The sequence below is a fragment of the Orcinus orca genome, chromosome X (genome assembly GCF_937001465.1).
Source record: "Orcinus orca chromosome X, mOrcOrc1.1, whole genome shotgun sequence".
In the NCBI taxonomy this organism is placed as follows: Eukaryota; Metazoa; Chordata; class Mammalia; order Artiodactyla; family Delphinidae; genus Orcinus; species Orcinus orca.
In genome coordinates, this window is record NC_064580.1 from 113471975 (window position 1) to 113493801 (window position 21827).

Here is a 21827-nt window from a genome sequence, read left to right on the forward strand (position 1 = left end):
CATTCAAAAATGAAATGGAAGGATGATGGGACATTCTGTTCAGTTACCATGTCCCAAACCAAAATGGACATTTTGGAGCCTTCCCTCCTCCCCGACCCCATCCTTGAGCTCCTTTCTCTGTACTAGCAGCGCTGTGCTCTCTTATTCTGCCATGGAGATCAGCTCCAATACACCATTTTTGCTAAGTGTTAAGTGGACAACAAACCAATGGAAAACCACTGCCATAGTTTTTGCAGTTAAATAGTGAATACTCTCTTTATTCAGAAGAATACATTTTTAATAGAATTTCATGCACCAGTAAATCAGTACAGTGAGGAGTTACGAGGGCAGGGACTCTCTCTTCAGGAAACATCTCACCCTGGTAGGGCTCTCAACTCCTAAAATCCCCTTGACCTATCTCAGGTGATTAGTGGCCAAGGAACAGTAGATGGGGTGGACTCCCAGGGAAACCAGCCAGATTTGCAGGTCTCTGAGGATAAAAAAAGAGGAGAGGAAAGCTCTTGCCAAGGAGGTGATTATTATATTGGGACTGGCAGTTCCACTGAGGTTCCCTGAGAGATCGATGAGGGAGAGTTGGTATTGGTGCCCAGGTCTCCTTCTTGGTTACACTCTTCCAAGGCTATGGTCTGGTCTCTTCCATCTGTCTCTGAGCCTCTGTGTAGAGAAAAAGACATGACTAAGAGAGGCTCCAGAGCCATCAACCTGAAAACAGGTTGCATTGTGGGACTCAGATTCTAGAGGAGCATATGTAACATTGTTTTAACAGAAGCCCCTGGGTTCACAGAAGGAGGCTGACATAAGGCAATTACCTGGTTCGGAGTCGAGGCCACTTCTTCCACTCTATGGCTAGCACCACCCCTAAAGCTACAACCACCACCACGATCAGGGTACTTCGGACAATGTTCCCCACAGTGCATTCCTGAGCAGCAGGCCCTGTGGTGATAAAAGAGCAGAAACCAAGGCCATAGAGATCAGTGCATGTACGCTCCCCTGGATCTCTTGTTGCCCCCTCATCTGGCCTCCTCCGGGGTTCACTCGGGAACCATGTGTTGAGACTGCAGATGGGGTGGTCAGAGGCAGTGCTTATGCTGAGGCAGAAGCAGCCCTCCTTTTGGGGGGTGGAAGAGGCCTTGAAAGTATCCTTCTCACTATCTTTGAGTGAATCTGAGGTTCCACCTCCTTACCATCCCTAGGAGAAAGAAAAATGACCACACTTGAGGTCTCTGATTCCAAACCCCTCCCCCTCCATGTTTGGCCTGTCTCCATGGAGACTATCTCTGGGATCCCACGTATGTCATGCCAGAACCATGGAGGGATTATCATCTCACCTGCTGCCCCCACCAGCTCCAGGGGATCACTAGGCTCTGACCAGATATCAGGGTAGGCCTGCAGACGGTAGCTGCAGCTATAGTTTCCAATGCCCTTTCCTTCTACGTTGTTGATGACAAAGTCTCCATCCTCTGAAAACTGCTGAGGCGCTTCTTCTCCATCATGTTCCAGGACAAACTCCACACCTGGCAGGGGTCCTCTGCACTGAAGGGTGATATCCTTTCCTAGCTTGAACACAGTGCTGGGCGAGGCTGACAGGGAGGGTTTAGGGGGCTTATCTGCAGCCAACCAGGACACAGAGTTAGAAATGGCCTTGAACCCAGCCCTTTACCCCCTTAGGGCTAACTACTAAGAAACTACAAAATCTAGACTCTTGCTGAAATCTCTGAGACCTTACCAGTCACCCAGATCTCCAGGGAGTCACTGAGATTAGAAGCTGCAAAGGGAGCAGAATCCAAATAATAAACACAGCTATACATCCCAGAATCTTCACTGCTCACTGCTGGCATCCGGAAGTCAGCCCTGTACCCTCTTGGCCTCTGTTGCCTTAAGGGCTCTTGAGTACCCTTCTTCAACAGGACAAATGTTGAGTCTGGCAGTTCCCCTTGACATTGAAGAGTCATGTTTTCTCCAGGGGCCACCATGGGACCAGGCTGGGCTAATAGGCTGGGTTTGGGGAGCAAACCTAGAAGAAATTGACTCTTGGTCATAGAGAGGTGGCCACTTTCCAGGGCATCACTGGAGTCTCAATAAAGAGGAGAGACTACTGCTTGCCTCTCCTTGAGCTCTTGGAAAACCGTTTACCGTTTCCCATGAACCATCTGACAGCTTACTCACTCTTTACTCCCCTGCTCACGCCAGAGCATCTTCCCCTTACCTGTGACTATAAGTTCCAGGGTGTTGCTAGGCTGTATCTTGATAGGGCTGGTCCAGTCAGGATGGTAGCAGCAGCTGTAACGACCTATGTTAGCACCAGATATATTGGTGATGGGGAATGCCCCATCATTACTGATGGATCCCCAGAGCTGCACTGAAGTGGCTTCTATTTCTTTGTGCAGAATGTACCCTACTCCGTGGACTGGCCCTTGGCACCAGAGAGTAACATTCTGCCCCATGGGAACCACAGAACTGGGCTCAGCAAACAACCGTGGCTTGGGGAATGTGTCTAGGAAGAGACCAAAGATGGAAAGTGGTTAGTATGCAAACTTATCACTCGCTGAATTAATCCTTTATTTTTCTCCTTCCAGACACAACCGTTCCCCTCCATGGCCTAGCCTACCCTTCCAAGAGGGATCACCCTCCCTAACCCTTATTCCAGTTGTCTCTGTCCCAGTCCCATGTCTTGTCAGTCCTTACCAGTCACCCAGATCATAAGAGGCTTGCTGAGATATGATCCCCTGTTTGACATAGTGGTCTCATAGTAGACACAACTATAGTTCCCAGAGTCGTCTGCTCCAACAGCGTGGAGGGGAAAGTCAGCCACATTCCCTGAGGCACTCTGAAACTGTAAGGGAACCTGGGTTCCCTCCTGCAAGAGGGCAAACCTCATGCCCTGGAAAGTCCCTTGGCAGCGCAGGGTCACATTCTTCCCAGGAAGCACCACAGGACCTGGCTGTGCCAGGAGAGTGGGTTTGGGGTAGAATTCTGAAATTAAAGAGATCACAGCATGAGAGAATCCTGCCCCTGACATTCTGAACATTGTTTTTTTAGTGTTATTAGAAGAAACAATATATGCTTATTGTAGAAAATTAGAAAATACAGAAAAAAACCTATGAAGAAAATACAATTCTACTGCTCAAAGATAACCATTCTTGCTACATTTTTATGTATTTATTTCCCATTTATTTTTTTGTACATGGCCATGTCATTGTAGCTCTATTTGCATAATTGGGCCTACTATATGCACAATTGTGTAGTTTAATATTTTTCACTTTATGTTGTAAATATTTTCCTATGACGTTAAACAGCCTTTGAAAACTATCATTTGTAATGGCTGCATAATATGCAGTAGACATTTCAAGGTCTCCGCCATTTCTCTGAGGGCCATCCAGCCCACCAATCTCTGACAGCCCAGCTAAAGAAAAAGTGGACATTGGGCCTAAAGCTCAAGGCCAAGCCACAAAAAGATTTCAGAAATAGGGCAACATGTGAAATACCCCCATCTGCCTCATTTCTTTCCCCAGACGTGAATTATTTTCCTCCCTCTTCTCCTCTTTCTCACCTTCCTGTATTAGTGATCATATAAGGCAGCTGCCTTACATGGACTGTTTACCATGTGTTAGGCACGGTCCTAAGCACATTCTTGGTGACTTTTAGAAGGAGCACTTCTTCCTCTCCCACTGACAGCCCTCCCGCCCACTGTCCCAGAGTCAGTACCACCTCCACCTGCATTTCCCCACTCCTGACCTGTCACCACGAGCTCCACAGGGTCACTGGGCTCAGACCAGATAGCAAAGTCATAATAGCGGCAGCTGTAATTCCCTCCATCACCAATGCCCACCGAAATGATCAGAAAGTGGGCTGCACTGGCTCCCGGACTCGCCCAAGACCTGTCACTGGACGCTATTTCACTTCCATCTTTGTAAAGGATAAAGCTCATTTGCTGGTGGGGGGTGGAGCAATTGAAAGTCACTCGGGCACCAGGAGTGACCACAGGACTGGCCCATGTCTTGAATAAGGGCTTGGGGTACATTTCTAGAAGGCAAAAAACCAAACACAATACAAAACCAAATTAAGAGAGAAGAAAGATTGCTAATATAGCAAATATTGGTTCCAGAAAGCTGCTTTGTTTCCTATAGTATTTCATTCAGAAGAAGGTGCATTTAAAAGTCAAGGCAAAACCACTTTGCAGATGAACTTTTCACAGGGACCCCTCACCCCACCCCTCACCTCCTCCAGCCGAATCCTCCCTGTCAGCAGAACAAGCAATGGAAGCTAGCTAAAAGGGTGAATTGTCACTGGGGCTCTGCTGATTCCCTGAGCCTCAGTTTGCCCATTTGGACAAGAAGGGGAAATGGTACCTGATCCACCTCCTTTGAATATTTGCTCTATAGCTAAATGAGATAATTGATATGAAAATAATTAGAAAAATTAAATCACCCTCTACAAACCCCAGCTATTAATAACGATTATGGCTATTAATATCGTGCAGCCAGAGGCCCTGGCACTCCCAGCGCCACGCCTGCCTGGCTCTAAGATTGGACACAGGCTCCTAGGACCAGCAGCAAAGTTTGCTGTGAGGAGAGGAGTGTCTGACCCAGAGCTTTGCTTCCCCACTCCTCTCTCACACACCCCTTTCAGCTCTACCTTTTATGACAAGCTCCAGGGGCTCACTGGGCTCAGACCACTTGAAGGGGCGCTTTTCAGTGTGAGTGCGGCAGCTATAATTGCCTTCATCTTTATCCTCCATTCTTTGGATTGTAAAGAAGGTTTCTCTCCCAAGGGCACCAAGTTGCTGGACAGGTTCCTGCACTCCCTCCTTATACAGAGCAAACCCCATGCCTGCCAGCCATCCTTTGCACCGGATTTGCAGTTCCTGGCCCCGAACTGGGGGGGAAGCAGAAATGACAGGTTTGGGGAGGATGTCTGGAAAACAAAACAGGGACACTCGGAGTCACTTTGTCAGCAAAATAGAAATCCATCCTGGACTGGCCTTTGCCTCTTCCTGTCAGTCTTCTCATAACTCTGCTCCCCACCCCTCCCCCCATTTCAGTGCCCCTCCTCTCCTACAGGCAGCAGAAGCCCCTTGGGCTCTGGGTCTCTGAGCATTCCCCATCCCTAGGAACAGTGCTGGAGTCCCAGGGCCACTGGGGATCACTCCGTGAGGACCCTCTGCCTTTTCTTACCTGTCCCCACCAGCTCAAGTGCCTCACTGGGCTCTGACACAGCCATCTCCTCCCACGAATGGCAGTGGTAACTCCCGGTGTGGCTCTGGGTCAGGGCTCCAAGGGGGAAGGCAGCCCGGACCTGCTCTGAGGCCGGGCGAGTTGCAATCCACCCGGTCCCGTCCTTCAGCAATACAAATTCCTTAGTTGAGCCAGAAGGGCTTCTGCACCAGAGGGTTAAGTTCTTCCACGGGGCCAGAGGGAAGTTGGTCTCTGCCCACAGCTCAGGCTTTGGGGTTGGCATGATTATTTCTAGAAACAGCAGAGTTAGTGAAGCCATCCTCCCTCACCCTCACCCTCCCCTTTTCCTTGCCCTTGAACACCCTCCCCAGATCACATTGCCCACCTCCCCTTTCAACCTCAATCCAAACTCTTTCCTTCTCTCCGCAGGTGCTGGGGAAAGGGGAAGCTGATGTCTCAGCTGAGGGTCAGAAAAATGCAGAAGCTTGGGGGAAATTTTGCAGGCAGAAAAGCAGAGTTGGAGGCTGAGTTTTGCCAGCAGCTTTAGCAAGTGCCCCTTCCTGGCTGTCCTTCCCTCCCAACCAGTCACTCCCTGGCCACTGACACTGACACTCTGTAGTTATTTCGGATCTCCAGGGAGGAATGTCCCAGTCTGGAGCAGGAAAAACTCACCAGTCTCTTCTGTCAATACCCCATTGCACAGTCCTGCAAAAGAAATTGCTGCCAGGGCTTTGTCCCCTCCCCCACGGGACTTCACCCCGGCCTTCTGCCCAGGCCCCTTCCCCACCCCCTTCTACTCACCACAGCAGAGAAGAGCTGTGAGTATGAAGAGCATGGTGACCCCTTGAGCTGTTCCCAGCAACCAGGCTTCTCTAGCAAGACCAGAAAAGAGATGAGAGGAGTTGCTGGGATTAAGGGGAGGGCGGAGAGAAGGGGGCGGCAATTTATGTCATTGGCTTACTCACCACCCAATAGGGATTGGATATGGCCAGGATAATGGGATATAATCTTTTCTGACATGGATGACTTTTCTTTTTGAGGGCCTCACCACCTACAAACCTCTTGCTCTTTCATGACCCACGTGCCCCCCGCCCCCTCCCCCATCCCCAGACAATATCAAATGTCAGGTCCCCAAGGCCCCTGATTAGGCTGTTGCTGGAATTGAGATGTCAGATGTGAAAATGCCTTTGTAACTCCAGCTCTCAGAACCCCTGGAGCTCAGTGTAATCGGCAGCTCTGGGTGGTGGGTGTGGGGGTGGAGGGAGAAATCTTGGGGGTTTCTCAGTCATCAAGTTTAAGTTTGGAAGCAGTTTTTATTATGGCAGTATTGGTCCTCCGACCGACCTGCCTCACCTGCCTTTGTTATGGAAGGGTTGCCTAGGCAGCAACAGTGAATTACCAGAGGATTGTCAGTGCTGAGCTAAGCTTGTCAGAGAGTGGGATCTCTCTACCCCCACCCAGATTATGACTAGAAATGTGCAGCATTTTTAGGTTATGGGTCCTGTAGAATTAGATTATACTAAGCCAAAATTCATTTGACAATTTTTACTTAGAAAACACTGACCCTCCTTCCTGGCCAGGAAAACATGCTTTTCAAGCTGCATTCTCTGAAGTCTGGTTTCCAAATTCATTCTTTGATGCAGTGGACCTGGGCTGAGGTGGGGCACTTGAAGCTACATTTTTTCTAACCCCTGGCTTGAAGGTTACCCCAGTGTATGTGGAACTCAGGATAGGTTCTGTGGAGAAGTAGGACTTGACCCCCATTGAAAGTTTTTGAAAGCTCGAAGGGTAGTGGTTTTGCAGAAAGTTTAGCTGGCTCTCTCCTCATTACCCAAGCACTCTGTTCCTCAGATCCCAGCGGGAAACACAGACACACACAGTCATAGTCATCATCCATTGTATATTGAATACTCCCAGGCACACGAAGTCCTGTGATCATGGTGGGGGAGGGGTACAGCCAGGATCACAAGGTGGGGGAAAGTAAGCAAGGCGTTTGGGAACAGAGGCCCCACCAAGCTAGGAGCTGTCATTTCTCTTCTCATTTTCAGGCAGAATAGCCTGAGCACAAGGCCGTAAGGATCAGGGAGAGAAGGAGATGACCCAGGGGACACAAAAGGATAAAAGTAAATGGCAGGAGAACCTGTTTGGCTTGACATTTTATGGGTCAGAGGAAGCAGTCTGATTCCCTGGCCCAATCCATTCCCTCATCAGATGCCCACCCAGGCTAAGGCTATATTCTCAGAATGCTCTGCACAGTGGTTGGGGGCCAGAGTGGCAGAGAGACTGGCTTCCATAGCAGCTAGGATGGACTACAAGTCTTGCTAGCCCTTGAGAGCTAGGGGTAAGGGTGAAAGTTGGGATGGGAGTTAGATAACATCCTGGGAGACAGGACAGCATGGCTTCTTACAAAAAAAGTTCAGTTGAAGTTAATGTGTAAGACATCAATCATCTCTGAGAGGCAGGGTGGCTTGGGAGGGAGATTTGGGCACCCTCCTGGGGGAAATCAGTGAACAAGGTTCTGATTACTTCTCCAGGCTCTGAGAAATATGCATTTCTCCACCTTATGGCTTGGGTGCCGACCCCTCTGTGAGGTGAAAGAGAAACTGCTGGAATGAGAAAGTCTTATATCTTAAGCCCAGAAGGTAGAGGATACAAAGGGTCCCCCCCTGTGGCTTGTCTCAACTGGAGTATGACCCATTCCTGAGTCTCTGGGGAGCCTGAACTCAGCTAGATTGAGGAACAGGGGGTTGGGACAAGACAGTTACCTGATTCTGAGTCTCCGACACTTCCACCTTATCCACAGCTCTACCAACAGCAAGGCAAAAAGCTGCACGATTAGGGACAACCTGATAGCCTCATTCAGAACGTAATTCCAGGTGAGAAAGCCTGTGGCCAGAGAAGACCAAAAGCAGGGACCTTGATGGGGACAGGGACTGTTGAATACATTCATGGGGGGAGGGGGATCTGGTTACTGCAGGTGAAGGGAAGTTGAGACAAAAGTGGCCTTATTTTCATGAAGAATAGGACCCTTGAAAGTATCCTGCTCACTGCCTTTGAGTGACTGTGAGACCACTCCAGAGGAAAGATGCCCAAACCCAAGGGCCCTGACTTACAAGCCCCCAACTACCCTTTCCACATCCTTCTGGGCATTGTTCTGGGATCCCAGGGGTATGATGGCCAAAGCTGCGGAGGGGGCATCCCTGTGAAGAGTGTTCCTCTCACCTGCTGGCCCCATCAGTTTCAGAGGCTCACTGCGATATGACCAGATGTTAGGATGTGCCTCTATGCGATAGCTGCAACTGTAGGTCCCCGTGCCTTTCCCTTCAACATTACTGATGATGAAGTCTCCATCCACTGAAAATTTTGGGGATGTTGCTCTTTCTTCCCATTCCAGACAAAATTCAAGTACTGGTTGAGGTACTCGGCACTGAAGGGTGATGGCCTTTCCTAGCTTGAACACGGTGCTGGGCCAGGCTGACAGGGAGGGTTTGGGGGGCTTATCTGCAACCAATCCAGAGACCAGAGTTAGAACAAATGACTTTGAACTCAGTGCCTCCTCCCTCAACAAATGTTTCTCAGGTCCTTATTTGGTCTTCTCTTTTTTTTCACTTCCACTAGATCACTGGCTTCAAAATTTGATTGTGCATCAGAACTCCTTGGCCCATTCCTTGATTCTCCTAGCTTCAATCAGAAAGACCCATACCTGTAAGTTTCCCCTGGTCTTAAGGAAAATAACTTTTCTAGGGGTCACAATGGAGCTTGTCCATGCTGAGAGACAGGGCTTGAGTATCAACCCTGGGAGAGAAGGTACCTAAAGTTTTTGGAGAAAATTCTACACCACCCTCCTAGTGTGTTTTTCTTTGGCCCATAAATCCAAGAGGGTACAGGGCCACCAGCTCCTTCTTATAACACTGTAATGATGATTAAAACAAACAATAGTTGTTAGCACTTGCCTACAACCACAAGCTCCACGGTGTTGTGTGATGACATCCTGATGGAGGTCTTCCAGGAGAGGAGATAGTGGCAGCTATAGATGCCAGCATCACTATAGGTCACATTGTTGAGGAGGAATGACTCATCATCACTGATGCTGGTGGTATCCAAGAGCTGAAGTGTTTTGTCTTCTCCTTTCTTATAGAGTGTAAGTTCCACTCCATCCACTGGCCCTCGACACCACAGGCTCACATTCTGACCCATTTGGACCACAGGACTGGGCTGAGCAAGTAGACAGGTCTTCGGGAAAGTGTCTAGGACAAGACCCAAAATATAAAAGGCTAACTGTCTGACTTACCCCTCCCACTACTTAGGGTTCTTTTTCTCTTCCTCCTGTCCACCCTTGGCAAATCCCATCCTAAGTCCACTTACACAAATTCTGCTCCTTCCCCCACCGTTATCCCTGGCTGCATGATTAGGTTCTCCAGCAGGCCCTGAGCAAGTTGTACACCCTTAGCCCCTACAATAGGTCCCATTGCATCCCCTTCTCTTACCGGTTACCCAGATTTTCAGGATATCACTAAGGAGTGAACCCCTGTGTGACCCATCATAGTAAAAACAGAGGTAATGTCCAGCATTGTGGATTTTCAAAGCCCCGAAGAAGAAATATGCCTCATTTTTTAATGGTCTCTTGTGGTAAAAGGACTTCTCCAAGTCTTCATGCCTTATTAAAGCAAAGGTCATTCCATAGATTGGCCCTTGGCACCTGAGATTCAGGCTTTCTCCCGGTGCCATGTTGGGCCCAGGATAGGCTGTCAGAGTTGGTTTGGGATAGAGTCCTAGAAAGGGAAGAGACCCTGAGTTAGATGTAGGATGATTCTTCCTTATTATATTCTGGTTTAATTTTCCTAGTTCCCTTAGATAGAAAGTGATAGCTGAAGTTTACCCTCTGCTCCCTCTTCCTTCCTTGAATCTCTGCCTCTTCTAGGAGGCAATCAAGGGTAAGTTCACTTATGCCCCTTCCCTCTCACCAGATTCTATCAGCTCCACTGAGCTCTAACTATGTGTAGGGTGTGTCTCAGCGGAATATCTACATTTGTAATTCCCTGTATCTTTAGGTCCCTGAAATGCCAAATGTAGTTCTTCAAACCACCCAAGAAACCAAACTTCTGAAAATGACTTTTATTCCATCTTCATAAAGCATGAATGCTACTGCAGTATTAAGGATGGCTTTTGAACTCATTAAGTTCACAGAGGACACTTCCCACAGGGGATTGAAAGAGGCCAATAAGGAGGGATTGGCCAGTAAGTCTGCAACCCAAAGAAACCTCTGTTAATGGGGGTCACACCCTCATTTCCATGTATTGTTCCTCCAAAGAGATTAAACTACAAAATAGAGGGCAAACCTCACTCCCAAACCACTCCTTCCTACCCATCCCAATCCCAGGTAGGCCCACCCACCCATTCTTGGAAGGATCAGCTCTATCATATGCTCATTAAGCATTTAGGATGTGTCAGGCATCGTGTAGGTCGAGGAATATACAAGTAAAGAAGATAGACACAGTCCCTGTTAGCCAAAAGCTCATGGCCTAGTGGGGGACACCAGCAAACAGGTAACTGCAGAAGTGTGTGTTAGTGGCATCTACACTGGAAAGGCATTCGTACAACAAACATCCATAACACGCAGTTCAAACAGACAGGCTTTTGTTCTTTGATCCTCAATAAAAAGCTATACTAATAAAATTAATATCTACCATTTATTGAGAACTTATATGCCAGGCACTGTACATATATTTAGGCAAATCCTCACAACAACCCTGTGAGGTAGGCATTATTATTATACCAATTTTGCAAATGAGAAAACTGAGTCACAGAGAGGCATCATACAGTAGATTGGATAGATACTGTTATTCCATTTTAGAGTGGGGGAAACCGAAGCACAGAGGTGAAGTTACTTGCTCAGTATCACACAGGGAGGCAGTGTCAGAGGTGGAACTAGAAACTAGGATTACTGCTTCTAAGTTCAGGTACTTTCTGTGGCACCACAGCTTTCCCCAAGCCTATTTGACTTGATGAGGGAACTAAAGCAAGTGTGGCCAATTCCGTCTAGAAGCATCCGGGCCATGGGGGGGGGTGGGGGGTGTGTCTAGTGTTTGGGCATTGTGGGGAGGCTTCTACTGTGTTTGAAGCTTGGTACTGCCTTACTGGATCTGTATATACAAGACTAAATTAATTTATAAAGTCATTTCTAAAATATGAACTATCACTTTCTTTGTCATTTTTTTGTTTATTTTTATCACCAGCACTAGCAACTCATTCTATTTTCCACACTTAAAAATAAAAATCAGAAATAGAATAAAAATACTTTAAATTAAAAAAGTCAGTTTACAAGACTGCAGTGGCAGTGCCTGGCACATATTAAGTGCTCAATAAAAGCCTAATGAATGAATGAATGCATGATTTTCGACAAATAGAGAACAACAAAGCTGTGATGAGCTGAAGCTGCTGGACATTTGGCTGGACTCACTCACTAGCCAAGTGATTGGCTCCCAAACATTTGCCTCATAGCATGTGTGATTCTAATTTGCATCTCAGTAAAATGTCAAATGACTTTAGCTCATGGGCCTTGCAGAGAACTGGGCAAGGAAAGTAATGTCAGAAACGCTGGCTCATCCAACCATGATCCCGGGGACAACGATCATCAGACCCCAGCAGCCATAGCCACACCCACCTGCCACAATCAGCTTCAGGGGATTGCTGGGCTCTGACCACAGGGTAGGGAGCATCTGGATGTGAGTGCGGCAGATGTAAACCCCTTCACTCTCAGGTGTCATGTTGGCAATGGAGAATATGGCCACTGTCCCCGTTGGGACTTGGTAATCCACGGGTTCTGCATATCCCTCTTTGAACAGCATGAATACCAAATCCTGCAGCCAGCCATGGCAGAGTATGTTAACATTACATCCAGGAAGAGGGGAGGTCTCAGCCTGGATCCAGAAAGTGGGCTTGGGCAGCTGGCCTGGAAGGAGAGAATGAACTGGTATTCAGGAAGAGCAAGGGGAGTGCTGCTCAGGGAGCGGCAGAGCGCTCTACTTAAATGAGTCTTCCCTGTATGACCCTTATTTGTCACCCCTTGTTCCCCCATCTAGGGTATCCCCTATGTTGAGAGCTTGCCCTCTAGATCTGTTCCAGAGTCTGTGTCCTCACTCTGCATCTATAGAGACTAGGCACTTATTTACTAACTGTGGAATGCATGCATTATACATGCATGCATTTGAGGCAAACGAATGAATTAAACCCTGCTCTGGGAAGGCAAGTTTCAGTCCCAGGAGCTGGAGTTTATTCTTGATTATCTATCTCTGTCTTCTTACCTGGTGCCTCCAACTCTAAAACTTTACTGGGCTCTGACCAGCCCGTCTCCTTCCAGTAGCAGCACCTGTAAAGACCTGTATTGGACTGAGTAAGGGCACCAATGGGGAATGAAACTTGGAAGGTCTTGTGGGAAGGGCGGATCCAGGTCATCTGTGTCTTATCTTTCAGCAACAGGAACTTGCTTGAAATCCGAGAGGGGCTTTTGCACCAAAGTGTGATGTTCTCCCAAGGGGCCTGGGGGTAGTTGGTCTCTATCCACAGCTCTGGTTGAGATTGCATCATTGCTGTCATTCCCAAAGATAACAAAGATGTCAGCAGTCCAACCCTCTCCCTCCCATAACATGCCCCTCCAATGTCCCTTAAAATTAGCCCCAACCCAGATTCCTCCTTTTTTCTTCCCTTGGGGACAGGATGCATACTTTTATGGGGGTGGGATAGGGACCCCAAGATATTTGTTTAAGGAATTCAAGTGAGTTGGGGAATGAAGTGCAAGTCTTGCTTCCTTTCCATCTGAGGCAAAGTTCTTTACTATTTTGTGGGAAACCAAGTCATGAAGTAAGAGGTCCTGATTCCCAGCCAGCTCAATCTGGAAATTGCCTTTGGGCTCTCAAGGCAGTTATGTCCAGGGCCATGGAAGCAGGTCAATGTCTTGTGGCCTTCAGGAAGGAAGGTACTTGAGGTAGCAGGACTCACTTACCTATTGGTGTCATACCCAGACTCAACCCTGAAAAGAGAGATTATGGTAAAGGAGAGCCCCTCATTGTTCCCACCCACCCTCAAACCTCAATATTCTCCATTCCCTTCCCATAGGGGTAACTATAACAGGTTCACTTGCCCTGCCACCACTTCCTTGTACTCACGAATGCAAAAGAGTAAGAGAGTGAATGTCCGCAGCATGGTGGCCCCTTCCCCTGGCCTGTCCAGGGTCATGGAGCCTCTGGAGTCCTGAAGGGCTGTGCCCCTCATCAGGTGGTGAGATCTAAAAGCAGAAGTGTTTTTACTCAGGGGACTGATCCTGCTTCGGAAAGTTTAGTTTGGATCAGTAAGTTGCACCTGACATCCCTCCCTTCCTTCCACTCCCTCACTGGCAGGCAGGGTTACTGGCTACTTCTTCTCTTTGTCCCTTTTCCTCACTTCCCCCTTCTCCCACCCAAGGTCTTTGCTGGTATCTACCATGTCAGATTTATTGAAATGTCTGTCTTTCCATGGGATCTCAGAGGCCCAGAGGCCTAATCCAGGCCAGCAGAAGCCACATGGTATGAGGGAGATGGGAGGTGTAGAGAGTCACCTTTTCAGATCCTTTACTCATACATATATATTTTTGTCTGAGTACTTCAACAACCTAGCAAAGGAAGCGTTTCTACCATCACCATTTTGCTGGCTAGGAAGCTGAGGCTTAGACAGGATATAATTTGCCCAAAGTCAAAAGATATTAAATTTCAGAGCCAAAATGCAAATCTATGTTTAACTCTAATGCTTATGCTCTAAAACCAGTATTTAAACTTTCAGAGGCAGCCCTTGACCCCTTTCTCACCCTACCTCACCTGTACCATCTCATCCCATCCAGGCCTGCCCTTATGCAGAATGTCAGAATGCTTCAAATCTAATATTACTTTTATTTCTTACACCCCAAAATCTCAAAGCCTCCATCTTGAGTAGGTGTTGGGGAATCAAGTTACTTGAGCTAATTGATATAAGATGCAAATGATTTATTGGCTGCCCATAATTTATAAGCATTCTTGTTCATTGCCCCTAAGGAAAAAAAAAGAATTGCTTGAATTTCAGGGAATATGGCAAAGATATGTGAGTTCAGCGAGGCCTTCTCATTTTCTTGAAAATCACTATTGACCACAGGCCCTACACGTCCATAAGTAGACCCCTTACACTCTTCTGCCTCTCCTACCCCACCCCTGGACCCAGAGTATCCTTTTGCCAAGGAAAGGCATATGCCCATCACACAAACTCAGGCTAACTCCCTTCTACCAACTCTCTACTCAGAGCCTGAGGTTCTGGCTGTTTAATTCTATTTCAACACAGTGGGATAAAGGCAGCTCTCAGAACAGAAAGCGGTGATTTTGCTTCCCCAAACTGATCCTGATCTTGAAGTCCCTAACTTGCTCCAGTGATAACACTAGGAGGGATGAAGGAGCAGGAAAAAAGAGGAAGATTCAAACACCTGGAAGCAGGTGGACCATCAGAGATCCAGGGAAGCACAGTTTCCCTTTGCATTTCTTACTTTGCCTTGAAGGATGCTCAAATTACCCTCTCTGAACTTTTCTTATCTATAAAGTTGGGGAGTAATATATACCTAGCCTTGCTATTGTGTTGAATCTGAGACAATACATGTACAGTGCCAGGCACATAGTGAACATTTCATTAAAACTTGGCTATTTTTCTTCCCAAAGGGGGTATTAATCTGGTATAGCACCCTAAAGATGCTCTTTCATCTCACCTCCTACTGACTCTTGCCCCCACTCCTCTTAGGGTCAGGCCCAGGCCCAGGCTTGGGTGCCACCCTGTTGCTTTGTTCCCCTGAGGCTTTAGGCCAGAATTTATTGGAGGAACTCAGGTTTTACTGCCAAGGGAAAGGTTCAACCTGGGATTCTGCCAGGGAATGCCATCTGAGATTCTAGCCTTGCCACTTAGACCCCTAAACCAGGGTTTCGCTTCCTGGGGGCTTGAGGGGAATAAGGGAAGCTGGATTTCTCAGCATGGCTGACCCCTCCGCAACCTACTAAGGAAACTCTACCATTTATATCCAGCCAAAATGATGAATCTTCTGTCCAGGGAACATTGGAAGGAGCTGCAGGCTTCAGGTTAATTGGCCACGCCCATTTTTGGCCTTTCACACTCCCCCCCCCCCACACCGCCAACTTCGGCAGTCTAGCCTTTTCACCCTTCCCTTCTACTCCACCCCAAGCACTTTACACACCCTTAGGCAGCGCCGCAGTGCTTTTGAGGGTGACAAACCTGAAATGTCTAATGGCTCGCCCCCTGCATAGCTTTGAGGGTTCCAGGAATCAAAGGGGTTGGGCTCAGCGTGGTGCCGGGTACATGCTCCGCTAAAGGTTTGGAGGGAAGACTGAGAAGGAAAAGGAAAGATATCTACAGCGCCCAGAGATTCTCAGCGAGGCACGGCTGGGATCGCGGAGGGAAGGAAAAAGGGAGGGATGAAGGGGGTGGGGGGGAAAGACTTGGGAGCATTTAGATTTACGGCAATTAATTACATCAGGGAGATTATTTCGGGGTTTTGTTTAGGATCTGATGGGCAGTATTTAATCTTCAGCCACTGGACTATGCGCTCATTTGCAGGTACTTACGGTAGTTGAAGGCCCACTCCGCTGTTGGAGATTCTCCAGTGAGCTCCTCCAGATGCAGCAAACTGCCCGGCAAGAGAAGAGCAGTCTAAGGACAGCCTCCCAGGCTCAGGGCCACGCCTCCCTCTCTCCCCCGCCGGCTCTGCCGCTCCAGCCTCCCCTCCTCCCTCTGCCAGGCTCTGGGAGCCCACCTACACTAACTCCCTGACACCTGCAGTCCTCTGACAACCGGGATTTCCACGCCCCTCCCAGCTCCCGCCCCTCTCACGATTCCCTGCAGAGGTTGCTGGAGCCAAATTCAGGCCCCTGCCCCCTCGCCTGTCGCTCAGAGTTTCATTGGGTCATTGTATTCTGGAGGGGAGAAGGCCAGCTCTCAAGCCTGCCAAAGCTGTAGATCCCTCCTCTTCAGCTCCCCAATGCCTTTAAAGGGATCTCAGATCTTCCTCTGCCCACTTAATACCCCACGCAAGCATAAACACCACCCCACCAGGGCTTATATGCCTACTATGTGCCTCTGAGCCCTGGGCATCTATTATTTCAAATCTTCATAGCAACACTGCAAGGTGTGTTACTTCCCTCAATTTTACAGATGAGGAAACTGAAGCTCAGAGAGGGTTAAGTAACTTGGACAGCCTTCAAAGTCTAGCTTGGACTAAAACCCCAGGCTTTAGAGACACACAAATTTGGATTTCAGTCTGGTTCCACTATTCAATAGCTGAGTGACCTCAAGAAAGTGAGTTAAACTCTGAGTCTCAGTTTCCCCATCTGTAAAATAAAACAACAGAAGCTATTGCACAGGCCTTCGATGGGATACTGTAAGTAAAACTTACAGCATAGTAGGCCTGGTACATGGTAGGTGCTCAGTAAATGGTAGCTGCTGCTGTTGCTACCACTACCAGCACTACTACTATCATTAATCTGTACAGCTTTCCACAAATGCCCTAGAGAAACATGATTTCAATGATGTAGATAACCTTTCATAAATTTAGTTAACCATGAATGACTGTTTCAAATGATTATGTATGGATAAGATACTAACCAAAGCTCCTGACATATACTATATGATGGGATTAAAGCATAGCATCCAGTGGACCCCCAGATCAATTGATTGTTGTAAGAAATAGCCACATTTTTCTTTATGTACAATTTTTACATTCATAGAAGATTAAAAATTATCTAAAGAACTGATTCACTTTGTTATAAAGCAGAAACTAACACACCATTGTAAAGCAATTATACCCCAATAAAGATGTTAAAAAAATTATCTAAAGAAAAAATACTGTGATTTGAGAACAAGCTACATAAAAATAAAGTAACTGTGCTTTTAATAGGAAAATTGAATATCATATCTTCATGCATCAGGGATATCAGCTGTGGCTTCCTGGCATCCTCTGTTCCTACACACCATTATAAAGTACAGATTATCACATAAGAATAGAATAACCATATGAATATAAATAGGTATTTTAGGGGCAAGTTATTTAACCTCTCCAGGTCTTAGTTTTCCTATTTGTAAACTGGGGATAATAATTGTACTTAATATCACACAGAGTTTTAGGTAGGATTGAATGAAAATCCCCCTGTAAACTACTACATAGTGCCTGGGACACAGCAACCAACCATCCACTAATTCAATACACGTTTGTTGAGTATTTTCTTTGTGCCACACATTGTTATAGATGCTGACAATCCAGGGAGAATGGCAGTTTCTGCTCTTAAGGAGTTTGTAGTCTGAGGATAAACAGTGATGGAGAACAAGTAGGAGAAAGCCAAAGAAGGGGGTGCCATGGGAATCAGAGAATTGCAATAGGAAAGACCAGCAAGTAAGGCATGGAGAACTGTAAGCAGTTTACTGTTACTGTGTGCCGAAACCAGGGCAGTGGAAGTAAAGAAGGAGGAGAGAGCAAGCATTCCCGAAATATTTAAGAGGTAAAATTGGCCAAACACAAATGGTTGTTTGGAACACTAAAGTGAAAATTATTATATGTCAGGGTGGAAATATCCATGCCTATTTTCAAAACATTTGTATAGAAATCACTATGATGGTATTAGGCACTAAGTGCTTTATAAATATTAACTCATTTTATCCCAATCACAACACTCGGGGATAGTATCAGTCCCATTTTACAGATGAAGAAGCTGAAACTCAGAGCCATTAAGAAATTGCCTAAGGCCAACACAGCCAGCAAGTGGAAGAGCTAGGATTCGCATCCAGGCAATCTGTATATACAGTTCCACGGTCCCATGTTTTTTTTTTTAAATTACTTAAACCACTTTATTGATTATAGTATACCTATAAAAAAGGGTCTTATTTAGAAAATAATTCAAAATTTTTTTATGCAAAGTAACTGAAAACTTCTCAGTTCCTTCCTTCTTTTTTTTTTTATTGAGGTATAATTGATCCACAACATTAGTTTCAGGTATACAACATAATGATTCAATATTTGTATATATTGCAAAATGAAGTCCCATGTTCTTAACCACTACAATGCTCCCTCTGCATTGGAAGTTTGTAATGATAAAAGTAAAAGAAACCTTTTAATTTAAAATAAAGTTAGCATATGCTCCTCCAATCCCACTCCTGGGCATATATCCGGAGAAAACTATAATTCGAAAAGATGCGTGCACCCCAGTGTTCATTGCAGCACTATTTACAATAACCAAGACATGGAAACAGCCTAAACATCCACCAACAGATGAATGGATAAATGAGATATGGTATATATAGACAATGGAATATTACTCAGCCGTAAAAAATAAGAAATTATGCCATTTGCAGCAACACGGATGGACCTAGAGATTATCATACTAAGTGAAATAAGTCAGACAGAGAAAGACAAATATCATGTGATATCGCTTATATATGGAATCGAAAAACAAGATCCAAACGTACTTATATGCAAAACAGAAATAGACCCACAGTGGTAGAAAACAAACTTATGGTTACCAAAGGGGAAAGGGGTGGGGCAGGGGTAAATTAGGAGGTTGGGATTGCCATCTACACACTACTGTATGTAAAATAGATAACCAACAAGGACTTACTGTATAGCACAGGGAACTCTACTCAATATTTTGTAATAACCTATAAGGGAAAAGAATCTGATACATATATATGAATATTATATATATATTTACATAAAACACTGAATCACTCTGCTGTACACATGAAACTAACACAACATTGTAAATCAAGTATACTTCAATAAAAATTTTTTAATTTAAAAAACAGTTATGAATGTACTTAGTAAAACAGAGAATCACCAATCAAATGGATTGTTAATAATGTAGAAAAGAAGGCAATGATAGCATCCTCCTACTCTCTGAAGTCCTTAGGCCGAAGCTTGTGCTCGCACCAGCAGGCAGAATCTAGAGCCCAGAGTCCCCATTAATGCCGTGGAAGCCTGAAGAAGGTCCTGGGACTGTGTGGGTGAGAATACCACTCACTCTTTTTTTTGCTCTGGGTCACTGTAGAATCTTGAAAGGACTTATTATTCAGACTTCATAGAAGCCCCTCATTCAAACTATGGCTGGCAATTGAGATATTAGAAGCTCCATCTCTAGGCTACCTCTGTTGGTCTTGGACCTTGTAGCCTGCCTGCAGAAGGAGAAATATTCTCTGGCCAAGCTCCCTAGAGGAAATTTTGCAGCCCAATATTTATAAAGCTGGTGATAGAGGCCAAGAGAGACTGGGGCTATGACTTAGCTGAGGTGGAGTTCTTGACATTGGCTCTGCTGGCCTTCCCCCCACCACATACACACACTTCAAGACAAAGGTTGGCAGCGGAAGCAGGGCAAGCCTTTCTCCTCTCCATAACCTCATTTTGGAGTACTTCTTCATGGTGAGGTCTCCAGACGCTGCAATTGTTGCAAAGTACTGGGTGATCCTTTTGGTGTTCACAGTCTTTCCTGCCCTGGATTCTCAGCTATTTGGAGCAATCGAAACAGAGAGACAAAGAGAAACAAGCCCCGTGTGTGTAAACGGGCCCCCTAAGATGTCACCTGAGCCACGGCAGACACACACCTCCCAACAAATGTGAGACCACTCGGAGAGGCAGGGGCCCCGGGGGAGACCGGCATCACTGAGCAGGCTGGATGGGGAGCTCCAGCTTCCTAAGGCCTCACAGGCCTTCCTGCCCATCTCTCCTCAGCGCCGCCCCCCCCCCCCACCCCGCCACATCTTTGCATCACAGACTTTGTTCTCGGTACTTTCTCATTAACAAAACAGAGCAAGTGGCATCTTCCTCTTCCGCATTGGGGACAAAGGGCCACAGATATGAAAACACACTCCACCTTGGATACTTACATGATCAGAATAGACTGGTTTTCATGATCTGCCAAAGGGAAAAATAAAATAGAGATGATGGCAATACAGAAAGAGCTTCCTCAACCTAAATGTCCATCGAAAGAAGAATAAATAAAGAAGGTGTGTGTGTGTGTATTTATATAAATACACACACACACACACACACACACACACACACACAATGGAATACTACTCAGCCATAAAAAAGAATGAAATAGTGTCATTTGCAGCAATATGGATAGACCTAGAGATTATCATACTAAGTGAAGTAAGTCAGAGAGAGAAAGACAAATGCCATATGATATCACTTAAGTGTGGTTATGTGATACAAATGAACTTATTTACAAAATAGAAACAGATTCACATAGGTAGAAAACAAACCTATGATTACAAAAGGGGAAAAGGGGGGGTGGGGGAGGGATAAATCAGGAGTTTGGGATTAGCAGATACAAACTACTGTTTATAAAATAAATAACAAGGCCCTAGTGTATAGCACAGGGAACTATATTCAATATCCTATAATAAACCATAGTGGAAAAGAATCTGAAAAAGAATATATATATATATATATATAAAACTGAATCACTTTGCTGTACACCAGAAACTAACACAACATTGTAAATCAACTATACTTCAATAAAAATATTTTTTAATAAAAATTTAAAAAAAAAGAAGTCTGGGTTTCTCTCCTGGTTTATTACTCTAGAGCTGGCTGATATTAAACAACTCCTCTTTCAGGAATGTTTTGAGAATGATCAGTCTTATTCTTAAAGGTTGGCCCTCCTCTGACTCTCCATCCCCTTAAACTGGTGAGATGTACAGGAGGTGGGGTGGTACGGGAGCTCTCACTGTTACTGTCCTGGGAGGTGGTGATACCAGAAGGGGTATGGTGAGCCATACCCCTTTGCACTTTGACACCTTGAGCCCTGGGGACTGGAAAAGGGATCCTCCTGCAAAAGCTTCAAAGTCGCCTGTTACAAATTATGAGACAACTGTTAAACACAAGGTTTTATTGAGTACATACTATGCACATTGAAGTAGGGAGTGTGGTTGAGTGTAGAGGCAGGATTAATGTGATTTGTAAGGTCTAAAGACTCTCGGCCTAGACAGAAGAAAAGAGCAACTGTCTTACAAAAGCTGTATTTGGGACCAGAGGAGTGCTAGAAAAGCTTCAAGAAGGTGGAGCTTAAAGGAAGTGAGACACCAAGGACCATGTACATGCACAGGTTTGTCTGGGGAGCCTTTCTCTGTAATTAAGTCCAGTCTAGGATGATGAGATTTTTTTAAGCTAAATTTGTGTTATAGTAGTCCAACCAGGAGATGCACAGGGCAAAGGTGGTCTCCTCCCAGTGATGTGCTGGAGGCAGCTATGGCTGGCTCAGGAGAGCTGAATGTATGCATCTTGCCTTAACCCAGCGTTTAGTATCATCATGTTGGTAGCTAAAAATTGGCCACGGCCATAGAACAAGCAAATGCTACAAATCAGGTTTTTTTCCTCAGAAAGCCGTTAAACATTCACTAACAAACCACTTTCTTTCTTTTTTTTTTAACATCTTTATTGGAGTATAATTGCTTTACAATGGTGTGTTAGTTTCTGCTTTATAACAAAGTGAATCAGCTATACATATACATATATCCCCATATCTCCTCCCTCTTGCCTCTCCCTCCCACCCTCTCCTATCCCACTGCCAACAAAGACATGAATGGATGCTCAACATCACTAATCAT

At 46.0% G+C, this 21827-nt stretch overlaps 1 protein-coding gene across 1 annotated transcript; it reads right to left on the reverse strand.

The window, feature by feature from the left end:
* Positions 1 to 227: 227 nt before the first annotated feature.
* IGSF1 (immunoglobulin superfamily member 1) lies at positions 228 to 20606 on the reverse strand. Its single transcript, XM_004285566.4, has 20 exons — positions 15800 to 20606; positions 13340 to 13458; positions 13177 to 13203; positions 12479 to 12763; positions 11839 to 12126; positions 9662 to 9946; positions 9128 to 9421; positions 8397 to 8675; positions 7940 to 8060; positions 5976 to 6046; positions 5847 to 5879; positions 5175 to 5465; positions 4636 to 4914; positions 3736 to 4023; positions 2686 to 2973; positions 2207 to 2494; positions 1727 to 2014; positions 1329 to 1607; positions 810 to 933; positions 228 to 654 (listed from the first exon to the last, which is right to left on the reverse strand). The coding sequence occupies exons 2-20, from the start codon at positions 13443 to 13445 to the stop codon at positions 519 to 521; spliced, it is 4050 nt and encodes a 1349-aa protein (XP_004285614.2). The 5' UTR covers positions 13446 to 13458; positions 15800 to 20606; the 3' UTR covers positions 228 to 518.
* Positions 20607 to 21827: the final 1221 nt, after the last annotated feature.

Coding starts and splice junctions, on each gene's coding strand:
- IGSF1 (XM_004285566.4), bottom strand. CDS start 13,445: ATGAGGGGCACAGCCCTTCAGGACTCCAGAGGCTCCATGACCCTGGAC. Junction 9,422..9,661: donor CCTGAAAATCTGGGTAACCG/GTAAGAGAAGGG, acceptor GTCTTGTCCTAG/ACACTTTCCCGAAGACCTGT. Junction 2,015..2,206: donor CCTGGAACTTATAGTCACAG/GTAAGGGGAAGA, acceptor AATTTCTTCTAG/GTTTGCTCCCCAAACCCAGC.